Source organism: Uloborus diversus, chromosome 5, assembly GCF_026930045.1.
Source record: "Uloborus diversus isolate 005 chromosome 5, Udiv.v.3.1, whole genome shotgun sequence".
NCBI lineage: Eukaryota > Metazoa > Arthropoda > Arachnida > Araneae > Uloboridae > Uloborus > Uloborus diversus.
This window is the reverse complement of record NC_072735.1, coordinates 56,715,586-56,731,526: the sequence shown is the minus strand read 5'-3', so window position 1 is coordinate 56,731,526 and position 15,941 is coordinate 56,715,586. Positions and strand designations below refer to the sequence as shown.

Below are 15,941 nucleotides of genomic sequence, written 5' to 3'. Positions count from 1 at the left end.
TTCTTTTCTTTCCTTTTTCTTAAAAAATATTAATGACCATAATTGCATATAAGTGTGTAGAAACAAATTAAAAACCTTAGTGATCATTTTTTGAATGAAAAACACAGATAAACCAGCAGTAAAGTTTAAATGCACGCAGGATAAAAGTTCTACATTTTTTTTAAAGACTGTGCTGAATAACGTATGCGCATTTCATGAAATTAATTCGTTGAATATACAGGTTGTCCGAAAAGTCCTTGACTGATTTAAAACTTTTATTGAAAACAATGTTATCGTTACACGGTTTGCACCATAACACGTCAAAGGGTAAAGAATTTTTTATGACATCGTTAGAAAAAGAAAAAAAGAACCAAAAAAGAGAGAGAGAGAGAGAGAGAGAAGTGTATTTATATGAATATATGTAATTGCTGTATCGTCATAGTAAAAAATAAACAAACCGCATGTGAGCTTTTTAATCATTTTATAACCAGAAAGCAATACCTTTCATTACCAGAGTTCAATCTATGCACCGTGTGTTGCTCGAACCCATCCGAACGGTACTCAAGTTCATCCCATTTCTTCAAACGGTTCACACAGTTTTCTGCTTAATACAATGATTGAACACATCACATGACACTTGTTTTATACTAATTGCGACGATACAGCGATTTCGTTTTACAATGTTTCTTTTCTCCCTTTTCTAATGACGTCATAGAATTCTTGAACCTATGAGGTATTATGCCGCGAACCGCATACGACAATTTGTTGCTTTCTTCTGAATTTTAAAATGTGTCACGGACTTTTGGGATACTCTGTAGTTTCTAAAGTAGATTGGAATTGGTGATATAACTAGCATGTGAAAATACAAGGACATTGTAAAAAATTTGATCACTTCCTCCCTCTAAAGCTAGCTGAAATTGAAAAGGTTTAAGTGACGAATTGTTTATAAACTCTCCTTGATAACAAGTGCATGAAACTAGTGTAATGGGGTCGTTTCCAAAATTTTAAAAGTATTTTTTTCTGAAAGAGCATGCTTAAAAATATAGGATTTGACCATTTTTTAAATAATTTACTTAAGTTTAATGTTCTTAAAAAATTACTTAAATCGGTGCGCTTTTATTGTTTACACTTCTGTTCTGCCGTGTGACATCACAAATGATGAAATGCCATTCATTGTTGCCATTCACAGAACAAAATATTTAATTCGCATCTTTACTCACGTATGTATTGGCAACGATATGGTTGATAGCAAGCGTAGAGCGCAATTTTAATTCGCTGCTTGATTATCATAACGTGGAAAAACGTAGTAGAAAGATGCGCCAAATTGCATCATTTGTGACGTCACAAAGACCACGCCTTGTTTGAAAAATCGGACATTAAAAAAAATTAATTAAAAAAAAAACTGTTGGGGAAAATGAAAGTATTTTCTGGATCCATGTATTTTTTTTTTTTGCTCATTATATCGATTTCAATGACTAAAAGTAGTATTTTTGACTGAAGAAAACCACCCCATTATGAAACAGCATTTTCTGCCAAGGTTATCTTAGGAATTCCTTTTAGTAAACAAATAATCCTCTATAACCAGCTCTCTTTTCCATAGCTCATAGCAATAGTTTTGAGGTTTTTCAGCTTTTTTTAAAAAAGAGATACAGATAATAAATATTGGTATTTTATCTTCAATGATTCGACCGCTCTTTATGGACCAATGACTTCTCTAGAACCTCCTTCTGCTCAACTCTCCTATTGTCAGCTTTAAAATTTTAATTAACATTCTCGTTAACACAGCCAAGCCACCCTGGGACTGCCTCTGATACGGGTAGCAATCGGTTTGAAATAAAAAACATGTTAGGAAGAAGGATTCATTTGACAGATATGTCTAGAAAATTCGAGGCAGTTTATTCTAATATACGTAGTTGATAATATCTGCTTCTATATACAGCTCTTACAGCTCAGAATTACGTATGCCTACATATCCCGTTGACGTTTAGTAAACCCAGATACTTTCTCAAAACCTTTCTTTCAAAGATAGATCGCCAATTTTCAAGTGATTTTGACAGAGCCTACACTGCTAAAACCAGGAGTGCCACAGGGGTAAGGAATTGCACCCTAGGGTGAAAAAACAGTGCCGCGGGGTGAAACGGAGGCTAGGAAGTGTCGTCAAGGTGCTTTTGGTTACTCAGTGGGTGAACGACGTTAACAAAAGTGATTCAATAGGAGAGCGACTCATTGCGCATGCGCTCTGACTAATCGTCCAACGACAACTTCAGTTTGAATGGCAAACGAAGGAAGTTGCAACGAAATTTGCTTTCACATTGAATGAAGTACAAAACTGAAACTTTCGTGGATTAATCTTCGAAATATCGCGTAAGTAAAGGCATTTGATCATATTGTAGCACTTAGAGCTTTCGAACATATTTAAAGTGTTTAAAGTATGTTGACAACTGCTTATTGTTCCGTTTACCTTATTAAATATTTAATATCTTGCTATTTATGTCCTGCAAAACTGTTATCTAAAACTATCTATCAGCACTATCTTGAACAACAACAACATTAAAAATAAAAACGTTTAAATCAGCTGATAATTGAATTGCTAATTCCGGAATAAAAATGCATCGACGTGAGTAGCCAATATACCAATATCTATTTCTTCTCAAATGAAATAACTATGTAGTGGAAACGAACAAAGCAGCAAAGGCAGGGGGGGGGGGGGGGGGAACCGCCTGAAAAGAAATCTTTCTCACTCAGCGTTTGACTCATGAGTTTCACATCGTGTTTTGGTTAACGTATCTTTCTTAGGCGTTATTGCATGAAGCGAATGTAGTTATCTACTCGTTTTTATTTTTAATCTGACGGAAAACTTGACATTGGAAAGAAGGGCTTTTAAATCAGTATTTATCTTGTACGCATAAGGATACTCAAATATCGAATCTTATACTAAGTATTGATATGTTACGCTCGATTAAAATTTTAAACGTTTATGAACGCTTTTATTTTCCCATGATTCTAATCTAATGTTACCTAATATTTCTGGTTGTTCCGACAAATGATTGATAACTACCTTCCCTATTCATTTTCAGTACGGATCATGCAGTAAAAGTTGTCAACAACATATTCATTACTGAGCAATCCAAGTGTGAATAAAGTTAGTGCACGAACAGACAAATTAAAGTCATGAACACTTCTAAACTATGTTCGAAACTTGAAATGTGATCAAATGCCTTCGTATATATAAATCAAAATAAATAAAACACAATTGTATTAAAAAACGCAAACAACACGGGGGGGGGGGGAGGAATCTCTCTAGGAAGCAATAAAGGTGCCATTTTTCTCACCTAGAGTACCATCTTTCACCTACGGTGCACGTTGGGTGAAGGGAGCCAGTTTTTCACCCTTGCTAAGGGTGCAATTTCGGCTCTCTATCGGGTGTCACTGGTGAACAAGCGTTTCACCACTGAAAGGTGCCAAACGCAACCTGTAGTTTTAACAGTGTAGATTTCTCAGTGGTAAGACTTTAGTTTACCTGTAAAGTTGATCACCCTTGTAAGTGGACCACCTGTCTAAGTTGACACTGCTTTTCTCAGGTACATAGTTAGTCCTGTCTAACATAATTTACCTCTATAATTTGACCACCTGCTTAAGTCGACCTCTAAAGTAGTGCCCCGCAAGTGGTCAACTTACACAGGTTTCACTGTATTAATAATAATTTCATATAATATGAATTCTATTTTCCGTTTTACTAACTTTGATTGCAAAAAACTCCTTTATCCGTTAAGAACGGTTCTCAGCAGCAGTGCATTGTCCGGCACTGCTGCACTGATGCACCTTTTTATCCAACTTTCAGTGACCATTTTCCTGATGTGCGTGTTTAAGACACTATTGGATGTGTATCCCCTGGTAAATATTATGATATTGTAATTAGTAAAATATTATTACATAAAGAGATATGCTGTCATGGGCAGTAAATGCAAATTTTTCATTCTTCATTATTTTGCATTTTTGTCATCTATTGTACGTTAGCTTTACTGTACAAGCTTGCTTAATCGGTTTCCACTGAAAAAAAAGTGATGAAATAGTCTAATTACACCATTTTGCTATTGTTAGTATTGAATCCAAATCGCGTTTCTTCAAATGTCTCAAGAACTCATTTCCGCATATGCTGTTGTTCCTTTGCCCATGGCAGTATAACCGACAATCAGTGATTTTTTGAAACCAAAAACTGCAAACCTAATAAGAAGAATATTTCGAAAGTCACTTCGAAATTTTTGGACTTAATATGTATTTCGGAAAATAGAGTGAAAGAATTAGTTTTATGTTTTTAAAATTCATCATCGCCAATGTTCCTTTTTACCGTATAAAAATTTACTGCTTTTCTATCCTCGTGCTGTAGCAAATTTTTAAAGAATTTCAAAATAATCTTTATTATTATTTGACATAAAGTGCAATGATTTTTGATGATTCTCTTTGTTTTATTTGTAACACAATTCAGTGGTGCTGTGAGGGGGGGGAGGTTTGGGGATGAAATCCCCCGTCAGAGCCAGTATAAATGCAAATTCTAATACAGTAGTTTATGCATATGAAAGCGCTGCTTCGACTTTAAAAAAATTCCCTTCAGAAGGTATTTTTGATCAAAAAAAAAATCAGAAGGTATTTCTGGCTGTTAAAATATTCATAAAAGAAAGAGAAAGAATTTATTTACTGCCGAAAATTCCATAGCAATCGGCAAGGAATCATGGTTCAGTTTCAAATAATTCCAGTCTTACTTTGACATTGTTACAGCTAATGAAAGCAAACTTGAGGAAACCTAAGAAATTATCCCTTCCATCCGAAAACTCTGGAGGGGAAACAGCAATAACTAAAATTCATATTCGAAACGCCTCTCAGGCAAACTCTGACGGAAAACTTCAATTTAAATTACTCCAATTCAGCAGACTCGCAAACCAGCGCGGTAATTACATTCACAATCTACTTAGCATGCCAATGCAGGAATTTTCAAAATCGCAGGGTGATCATCCCTTTCAATCACGTATAGGTTACACAAATTAGGTTGAGCCGCAAACTCTCATCAAAGTCCTACGTGACGTCATCGCTCCTGATACGATGATTACGATGCTCGTAAGACCACGAGAAATCCCTCGTGGCTCGTTAAGAAATCGATAGCTGGATGCCGTGACGGGTACAGTGCATTGGCAAGCATACCTCTCGCTCTGGGCAATTAAGATCGCATTTTGGGTATGAAGTTTATCGGTAAACAAGATTCTTCATTTCGCAAATGATTGGCAGATTGCTCGGTGAAATATTTTCCTCTCCGAGGAAACTTTTGAAATGTGTTTTCATGAATAGAGTGCTAATTTGCATTGGGATAAACAGGAAACTGTAATCAAAGTTTCAAACTGGATGATGTTCTGATCATAAATGTTGCCATCGTGCCTCATTGGTAAATTGATATACACGTGATGGGACATCAGAAGTTTATTGGACAGCATGTTTTCCACTTGAAGATCATGAATTAAAACGCGATTTACAAATAAATATGATCTTTTATGAGAAGGTAAGCAAGATTCTTCATTTCGCAAATGATTGGCAGATTGCACGGTGAAATATTTTCCTCTTCGAGGGAACTTTTGAAATGTGTTTTCATGCATAGAGTGTCAATTTGCATTGGAATAAACAGGAAACTAATCAAACTGAATGATGTTCTGATCAAAAATGTTGCCACCGTGACTCAATGGTAAACTGATACACTTGATTGGATACCAGACGTTTATTGGACAGTATAGTTTCCACTTGAAGATAATAAACTAAAATTTGATCTATAGTTAAATAGATTTTATGGGAGGATAGACAAAACCATAGTTATTGGAGAAACTGCCATGTGCAAACAAATGTAGCTGCGATAAACTGGAAGATATTCTGACCATAAATGTTGCCACCGTGGCTAAATGGTAAATTGATACACTTAATTGGACATCAGACGTTTATTGGACAGCATGTTTTCCATTTGAAGATCATACATTAAAATGGGATTTACTGTGTAGATAATCATTGGAGAAACGATAGCCGTTGGAGAAACTGTGAAGTGTTATTAATTTCGAAACTTGAGGAATGAGCTGAGAAGTGGAATAAAAGTTTCAAATCAGAAACTATTTAAAACATAAGTCCTTTTTGAACGGATATAGTTAGTGTTTATATGGTTAGATTCTGGAGTTGCAAAGAACGTGCTATCCATTGCTTTATTTCTGCATATTTGGAAAACTTAGTGGAAATAAAACTCAACTTGGGGAATGTAAAGGCCGAACAAATTTCTCTTATAGTCATTTGCTGGCAAATTTAAAATGTTGCAAAATATTTTAAGTATTTTTGTTCATTTTTATGTGGTTCCTAAAAATTCATCCCGGCAGGCGACCAAACCTGTGAATTCGTCACTAGTCATTCGGTAGAAAATTGTAATGTCGAAGTTTTAATCCTGAAAATGTTCTGCTATTAAATGTAGTCATCATGTCGCGTTTTAGAAATTGCTGCATTTTTACATGAATCACATCAGCGATTAGAAAGTATCCCTTTCACTCACGGATAATTGATAAAAATATTAATAATCAGCATGTACTACTGTGGAAAGTTAAAGCGCAGTATCTGCAGAAATGAGGGTTTTGGATAGTTGAAGAAACGCTTTTTGAATTTCCCACTAAAAACTGAATTTTTGAAGTTTGGTTTTTCGTATTTTCGTTTCAGCGGAAGTCAAATAAGCGAGCATGTTTAATAATGCTAAATTAATTTAGATGACAAAAATGCAGAAAAATTAAAAATTTGCAAATACTGCTGTTTACGTTTCCACGGCAGTGTGGACCTCGATTGAGACATAACAAATATGAAAGTGGTACATTGTTTGATTGTTATTTGCAGAAATGAACTATGATGCTAATTTCGAAATGTTAGACTTCGCAGAGTTAAATGACAAGTTTAAGTTTGAACATGTTTTGATTATAAATGCAATCATTTCGCTCCACTGTGGAAAATTGATAAGCACGTGATTTGACGACAGAAGTTCATTGGACAGCATTCCTTCCACTTGAATACCATGAACTAAAACGAGGTTTATAGGTAAAATAGATTCTACGAATGGCAGGTGACTTGATGGGTATTAAGCAGCATAAAACCTGAAATAAGCTCCCAAATATATACTTCCCGAGAAGCTGAGGCATTTTGAAATGCAATGTCAAACAAACAACCTCCTGCTGCTATCATGACGTTGAGCTTGGTGGTTGCTGCTGATTGTAATTATCATATTTTCTCATTAAACTCAACAGTTTGATATTAGAGGAAGTTTCCTGAAGTTGATCATTGAACATTATGCATTTTTTCTTTAGGGATGTCAAAAGTTCACCATCAGAAAATCTGATGTTTTTAAACAGAATTTAGTCCAATACATAGTTTGCAGTGAAAAAAAAACTTATCTAATTAAAGAAGTTTGCTCGTGAGTTGTTTCCATCATTTGGGTTTTGAAGTTGTTAAAAGTGAGAAATATAAATAGGCTACCTACTTCTTTCGCTTTATAATACGAAATGGTAAAATAAACTCGAAACTGTGATCTAAATAATTGTTGTTGTAAATAAATATTACTAATTCAACATCTAATTCAACTAACTTTTCAGATTTCATTAGATATACTAATAATTGACATTGGAAACTTATTTTGACATACATGGTTGCAGTTCTTGTGCAGTTAAAGCTTATGAAACTCCTGTTCCCTGTTGCGTTATTTCTTTGATAAGCCTGCCATGTCATGTATTTATAATATGAAACACTAGCGCCACCAGAATTTACAATCTTGGGAGGAAAGGGGGTCGGGAATCCTCGGAGATTTTAACCTACCTGCTCAAAAAATTTCTTTATTGAAAAAATTATGCAATAAACTTTTTTGTGCCAATTTTCTAATCACGTTTCATAAGTTTCTGTGATTTACATTAAAATTTGTTTACTCGTCAGTGATAACTGCAATGACTTCTTACCTTCACCTTTAAATATCGTTACAAGGAAGTCATAGTAAAAATCTTACAATTAATTTATCTAATGTCTTGTAAAATTTTTCTTAAAAAAAAAAAAAACATGTTCGCAAAAGTTACTCACTATTTTTTTTACCCGAGCACTGGTCAAAAAAAAAAAAAAAAAATATATATATATATATATATATATATATATAAGAAAATAAAAATAAGAAGGTAAAGAAATGCCCCCACCACACATGCACGAAAAATGTCTTGCTACGTCACTATACAATGCAAACAGAAGTTTCTGAGTAGGAATTTCGGACGAATTTTCAGTGAAACGTATTTTACAGGGGTAGGCCCAATTAGATCCCAACAGCAGATGTTATTCCTTTGTCTAACACTTTGTATATAAAATCATAGCTCAAGTAACTGAAATAAATCAAACAGTAAGGGCTCACAATGCAGACAGTTTTGAAATTTTAGCAAAATGATAGTTGTTCGAGGCAAACACTTTTGTCACTGCACGAAACATAAGCAGAAATGATAAATGTTAAACAAAATATCACACGTTTCACTATGAGTTGAATGAAACAAATCTTTTCTTTGATTTTTATTTTGTCAGGTACACGCACGCAACTTATCGAGCTGTTTAAACGATTGTCACACACAATGGATAAGGGGGCCTCTGCTGCCTTATCGATGCAAAGTACACAAAGAACAGTCGTTTTATTTTCACTCTGTTTAAAATGAGAATCATTGTGTTTGCATTATCACGACCGAAGCTCTTTTTCGTGGAGAAAACTTTTTGACATGTTGCGATTTTTTGTGACAACTCGTGTAACAGACTGTGCGATCACTGAGGTTACAATGGATTCGATAAGCTAAATGTGCACATTTGTACCTGTTCGTAGTTATTGACTTTGAGAGGCTATTGTCAGGCAAGGATCGATTCTTTGCAGCTAAGCTATCAGTAAAGGCAAGCATATGATCTGTGAAAACACCTTTAGGGTGACATGCGTGAGGGTTTATCTTATGCAAATTCGTTTTTGGCGTTAAGTTAAACATCATTTGCAGTTTTTTTGTAAATGGATAAATGTTGCTTGATGATAGTGTAGCGGGTAGGTATTCTTACCTATAGATAACAATGCAATCAAAGATATGAGAGATTGTTTGGTTTATGAAATCGAAATTAGCTATTGCATGACTGATATCTCTTGCAACAGAAGTGAAGATCTCTCTTAAAAAAGAAAAAAAAAGCATTGAAAAAAGTTTTTGTTGCTACGAGTTTGAGCATTTCCAGTTGTTAACCATTTATATACTGGAATATTTACGATTAAAAACTGTAACAGTAACGCAGCGAAGTGGGTGGGGGTGAAAACAGCCAGAGTCATTAGTTGTATCGTAAATGCAAATTCTAATACTGTAGTTCAAGGGCGCCCATATACAAAATTGCAAGGGGTGCTCAGATATTTTAACCATGGTGTAGCAGGATATTTTCCCCATGGAAACCGATTTCAGGACAGATTAGATTCATTAAAAATTAACATTTTTAATAACTTATTCATTAATGGCTGGAGAAGAAATGTTTTTACATTTTTGCAAAGAAAAAGTACTAAAAGCAAGGAAATTCTAGTTTCTAAGGGGAGGCCCGAGCCCCCTTGCCCTCCTATATGGGCGCCCTTGCTGTAGTTTATGCATATAATAGGGCTGTTTTTATCAAAAAAAAAAGTCAGAAGGTATTTTTAATCACCCTCCCCCCTTCCAGAAGATTTTTCTGGCTGCGCTAGTGGACTGTAACTCATCTTATTTTCTTTGTTTTCTTAAATACCAGACAAAAGTATTAATATTTTCAAAGTACTGATAAATGGGGTTAAATTTCGAAAATAAAAAACAAACGCACCGGCAACTAGCAAATTTAAGAAAAAGGAACATAAACTTTAGAAATTTAAAATTATAGGGTACCGAACCTCCTTAAGTAATTGAGTTCTCATTTGGAGTTTCGTCCCCCGCCCCTTATAACTTCTTTTCAAAGACATTTTCGGTCTTTGTTTCGAAGAATGCGGACACCTTTCTCCGAATTATACGATTTCCGATTATACAATTTTCGAGTAGTTCTTTTGAAAAAGAGCAAAGTTACATACAAGTTTGATATACATTATTTGTTCTTGCCGTAAGCTTTTCTACCCGCACATCGAATGACACTCGACGTAAAACTGAAAATTTTCCAGGAAGACATCTCTACTTTTGCCGCAAAGTTGAATTGCCCTTCTTAATCCCCCCCCCCCGTAAAATTGAAACCATTACTCCAAAGATTTCCACTTCCTACGGGGGCAGTTTAAATAGGACATGTGAAATGAGAATAGGTGCGACTTAACTCAATATGGTAACGGTAACGAAAAAGTCAAGTTACAGAAAGCAATAGCAATTTTTATCATTTAAAAAATGATCCAGCTTTCTAAATCTATTAATATTTTTACATACATTTAAACATACATTTTTTCAGCATGTGTCAAACATATTTTCTCTAAAACCAAATATATTTATTCTGTTCCTGGGAGGTAAATGGTACTATGCCAGAAAAACATAAGTTTCCAGGAGGCGTTTACAATGTTTCTTTTAGTGATTACTTCTTCATTGGTTTGTCATTTTTGGAGTTTAAAAAGGTGAACCTGCTAATTTTAATTTTTAGACATCGGACTCTCAATTTTTGGGATAGCAGCTTTTTAAATTAAAACTGTTTTAAGTTCTCAATTCAAAATCGCTTTTTTTCTCCCTTGTACAGAATTTTAAAATTAAACGTTTAAAAAGCCAAGTCGATGTTTTTAAAATAGCATTTCAAATTGCAAAAGGGCAGAAGTTCAAGTAAGGTTGAAAAACTGAATCTCGAAAAATGATATTTTGTATAAAAAACCTTTAATGGTAGTTTCTACTCTATAATCTTTAAAAAATGTTTTTCAGTTTTTATACGTTTAAACTACTCAAAATCAAGAGCTTTCAAGCGATACCGATACCGAATTCATGTTTCTATGTAGATAAAAAGTGACTCATTTTAAATAATAATGGGGGATGAATGCATTAAAATGTACGTGCCATTTTATACTTTCAAACACTATTTTCTCAAGAAGTCAATTTCAAAAAATCATATTCCTTTTTCTAAAGAACTACTTTACATATTATTTTCAAATTTTCACCACATTTTATTTATATGTTCATAATTATACAGAAATGAAGTTTTTACTTTATGACTCACATTTTTTCTTGAACAAGGTCAAAAACTATCTTTTTACATTTAAAAAGTAACTATTGGTTAACATTTAACAAATTATAAAATAAACAGAATTGCCTTGAAATTTCACTTCGGTTGATTCTTAGATATCTCTTGAAAACCATGAAAATTTTAAGTTGCCATTTGTATCGATAAAAATTTTTGAGAAAAAGGCACATAAAGTTCAGACATTTAACAGTACAGGGCACAGACCGACTCCCCTTAAGTAATTTTGAGTGCTCATTTGGAGTCCACCCCCCCCCCCCCTTATGACTTCGTTTCAAACACATTTGCGATCTAACTTCGTAGATATGTTTCATTAAATAGAAGGTCATAAAAACCGATATAATGACATCATTTTTTTTCTCTTCCAGATTGCTTCAGCAACAGATGCAACAGCAGCAGATGTCGCATCATTCGGGCGCCTCCTCGCAGCGAGGAGCCCCCACCTCTCACCACGGGGCCCAGCGGGAGGGCCCCCTCCACAGACTCTCCTCCTCATCCTCGGACCACCCCCGGGGCCCCGGAGAAACCACAGACGACGGCGAGAATACCAACGGCAGCTTCGACGAGGGCTCCTTCGATGACGTCTGCTGCAGCTCACCCGGATCCCCGCGATGCCTGAGTCCGGCACCCGTATCCACCACCTCGGACTCCAGCCGGACTCCGTCCCCGAGGCACCACCACAGCCACCACACCTCATCCCACCATAACCACCACCAAGAACAACGTCAAAGTCTCAATTTGAGTCAACATAGCTACAGACAAGATCCTTTGGCATCAATTTTGCACAGGGACAGGCATCAGAGGGCTTGATTTGAACTTTCAAAATTAGACTTTTGCTCTATCGAATTGATCAAGAAGTAAGCGAATAAATAAAAATAAAATAAATCCAGATCTATCGTGTCGTATGTGAAAGCAAAAAGGACAAAAAAAGCTTCTTAAAGAATTATGCTGAATCATTTTCTTTTGCACATGCAAAAGCAAAGCATGGTTTAATTTCCTCTAAATTTAGGAAGTAACTTATTCCTAAAATATATCTGAATTTTAATGTTTAACAGTAGATTGGAGGTTAATTTAAATGTGCTATACATTAATTATTTTTTTTCAATCTAATTTGCTTATTTTCGGTAGAAAAAACTCGCATTGCTCTTTTGAATTTATGTAATAGTTTTTTTTTCCTTACGCTTTTGTAAATCATTTATAAACCCATAACATTTAATTTAAGTTAAAAACAAAATACAACCCCCAGATTTTACACTTCTATTGAGCAGATAGGTGCTTGTGCTTAATATTACAGCGCTCAAAAAAAAAAAAAAAAAAAAAAAAAAACTTTATAGCTAAGCATTACAAGTTCTCTCTAGTTTGTAAAATCGATACTTGTGCTTAATATTGCAGCGCTAAAAAAAACAATACTTTATTGCTAAGCATTACCAGTTTACTAATTGAAAAGTAAAATACATTTCAAGATAGTACCATGATTTATATATATATATTATTATTTTAATTTTTTTAAGGCAAGTCCAAAATGACGCATATTAAGAAATATATTCAAAGAATTTGAATGCTGGAGTGTCGTTGTCAGTTAGTGATAAGATGAACTTATAGGAGCTATTTGGTCTTTCCAAGTATATGAAATTATCTGTGCAATTAATTCATGGTATGTCGTCAGTATTGTTTATATATTTTTGCTTGTATGAGAGGAGATTTAAAATATGCAATAATCTTACGCCTTTCTTTTTGATTACGTCAAATTCAAACAGTTATAACTGCATCAATTTCCTTTTTGTTTCCATGTTTAGTAGAAATTTTTTTTTTTGAAGAGAATATTAAGACAGATAAAGGTTTTATGAAGCACTGTAACTTTACCTAAATCGTAGCAAATCACAATGTAAACTTCATTCTCTTTGCTGTTTGAATTTTGTTAAGAATACTCTAAAAGATTTTTTTTTTAAATTTCATGGAAATAAATTTTGTAATTCTAATTGAAAAGTTTCCTGTGAAATATTCCCGAATACTTTCAATTAATGTTTCAGTCGCTATATTTAGGTCTTTAAAATATTATTATGTTTTGTTTTTATCAATGTAAAAAAAGAAAAAAATCGGCAATGAAATTGTGCAATCGTAATGTCCTGAGAACGCTCCCTCACCCTCGTTTTTTACCACTTTCCGAACATAATATTTATTATAGTAAAGAAAATAAAATTATAACAAACAAAAGTTGAAAAAATGGTTACTAAACATTTTGAATTTCTGTAATCTGTAGCTGCTATTCAAATCCATAATTTTTACTTCGGATGTAAACCATATCCTAAGACGTGCAAAACAAAGAGAAAGACGTTTTTCTGGAATGAAAGAACTTGGAGGATGATGTTAACTTTCAACATTACATTGACTGACGTGTTTGAAAGCATATTGATGTAAAATGTACAAAATTCTGAACTTGTTGCGATTGCTTGATTCTGTGTATGAAAGGCTCTTCTTGTTATGTACATATATATATCTTAGTTTATATGTAAAATATGATGATTTATGGTTGTCATGTTTTGGATGGATTGATGGAATAAAAAAAAATTACACTTCATTTGTTATGTACTTAATTATTGTTCTTTATGTATAATTGAGAAAACCCGTAACAAAATTAAACGACCCTACTACCTACTTTAAAGTCGTCTAGCGCCGAAACTATTGCGAACGAAATTTTGTGTAATAATGAAGGATGGGAATTTGCTTGAGCGAAAAAAAAAAGTTCAAAATTTCGCCACCAGAATGCGCATTTTATAAGTTTCACATATGCAATACATTTACAATGGTTGTGAAACAAATCTTTCATCAGAGCATGTTTAACAATATGGCTATCATTTTCGTCTGCCTCTGGAATCGTGAAATAGCATGATGCTCTACATTTGTCTGCAGTATGCTCTGGGAAATACTGCAAACATGTCGTGATATGTTCTATTTAAGATCATGCAAAGTTCAAGAATTATCACAATTTAGGAGATGTTTCAAATGCCTTCAAAGCTGAAAATCATATGAATCGAGGTTTGACGATCGGAAAGTAATATATTTTTGAAGTGATAACTTCTTATGTGAAGGTAAACCGATTTGTGACATAACGTGCGTAACGGCGCAACTCTCGTCTGGAATTCCTTTCGTTCGCGCATACGACAGAAGCGCGCATGGTCGGGGAAATTTTGTTTCTTTCCTCTTTGGATCAGCTTTAAGCGTTAAGTGATAGTAGAAAAAGTAATGAAAGTAACAGAAGATGGATGATCGTCGCAACACAACGCAATCTCCTAACGAAAGGTGAGGTTAATAATACAATATAATACCAATAACATTGTAAACAATATATATTCAAAACAGTTTTTGTTTTGAAAATATTTAAATTTATTTTCAAAACAAAAACATTTTTGTGATTAGTTATACTAAAAATATCTCGCTTTATTTAGGGTTTTGAACTGTGATAAGGTGTAAATATTTTAAACGAACTTCATTCCCGTATACTCCGCAACGCGGGGGTTGGGGACGGCCGAGAAAACAAAAATAATAAATAAACATTTAATTTGTTCATCACAGAGTAAAATCTAAAATGTTTCGTAAGTGTGAGTGTTTTTTCTGATAAACGAAATATTTAGAAACGACGCGTCATTTAAGTATTTCAAGCATTATTCAATTTATACATAAACAGCTTTTAAATTATACACAAGAAGGTTCTGCTTTAGTTAATGAAGATTATTATACAATTCATTTGATTTTAACCGGATATTATAATGTTAATTTTGTTTCTGATCGAGCTAAAAATTTAGTATCGTTTCTACAATCCAAATTACAATTACAAATGATTAACAAGCCAGAAGAAGCCACTACAAGTCACAGAACTGTATTTGATTGCAGTCTTCGCAAGATTTGTAAATAACATACAATGCAAAAAATTTGTTGCTTATTATAGCTACCATAAACCAATTGTTACTTTCATAGGATTAAATAATGATAATAATTTAATCCTATGTAAGTTATCACTTCTGCCGAGCGTCTCGTGACGCACATTTTTTTTTAAAAGCCCCCTCTGTCGGTGATATTAAGAACTACTTTTATCATTCATTCAAACATATTTCCACCTCTTCATTATGTTGTACGCAAAATCTCCTTAGTTTCTTCACGATAGCTTCGTCGCTAGACAACCGTCAAGTAGGGTCGTTGAATTCCAGAGCTTATAATCCAACTTTGCCCCCGAGCTATGAGGTCCTTTGGCTTTGTGTTGGCACTGGGCTAGCATACCAAAGGTCCATGGTCCAAAACGTTAGAGCAGGAATCATTTAATGGAGGGAGCAAGTACAATCACTGATCTAGCAGAAGATAACTCAAAGACCCCAAGTCACGTGACTCAACAAAGACGAATGGTTGACGCATTTTGCGTGAGACTAGAGAAAGACACAATATTTCTTCCAATGATTCGCATAAAAATCTATCGCGTGACTTGGGATCTGCATTTCATGAATGAAAGTCTTCAATCCTTCCATTTTAACTCTTCTCAATGATTAAAACCCGCTAAGACCTTTAATTGTTCACCACGAATTCTGCATGCATTGCTCACTTGCTTCACGTACGCCACAATCTCATTCAACGCTCAGTTAATCCGAATGTCTGCAACGTGCTTCAAGCTGAAAGTGTGGCGTAAATTTATTTTGTATTAACTGCATTACTAGAGG

At 34.2% G+C, this 15,941-nt stretch overlaps 1 protein-coding gene across 1 annotated transcript in view; it reads left to right on the top strand.

The window, feature by feature from the left end:
* The window catches only part of LOC129221987 (homeobox protein SIX6-like), a 39,495-nt gene extending 25,698 nt beyond the window's left edge, over window positions 1-13,797 (top strand). Inside the window, exon 2 of the mRNA XM_054856396.1 lies at window positions 11,604-13,797. Coding sequence (XP_054712371.1) covers window positions 11,604-12,045 — 442 coding nt within the window. The 3' untranslated portion in view covers window positions 12,046-13,797. The remainder of the gene's footprint in view (window positions 1-11,603) is intronic.
* Window positions 13,798-15,941: the final 2,144 nt, after the last annotated feature.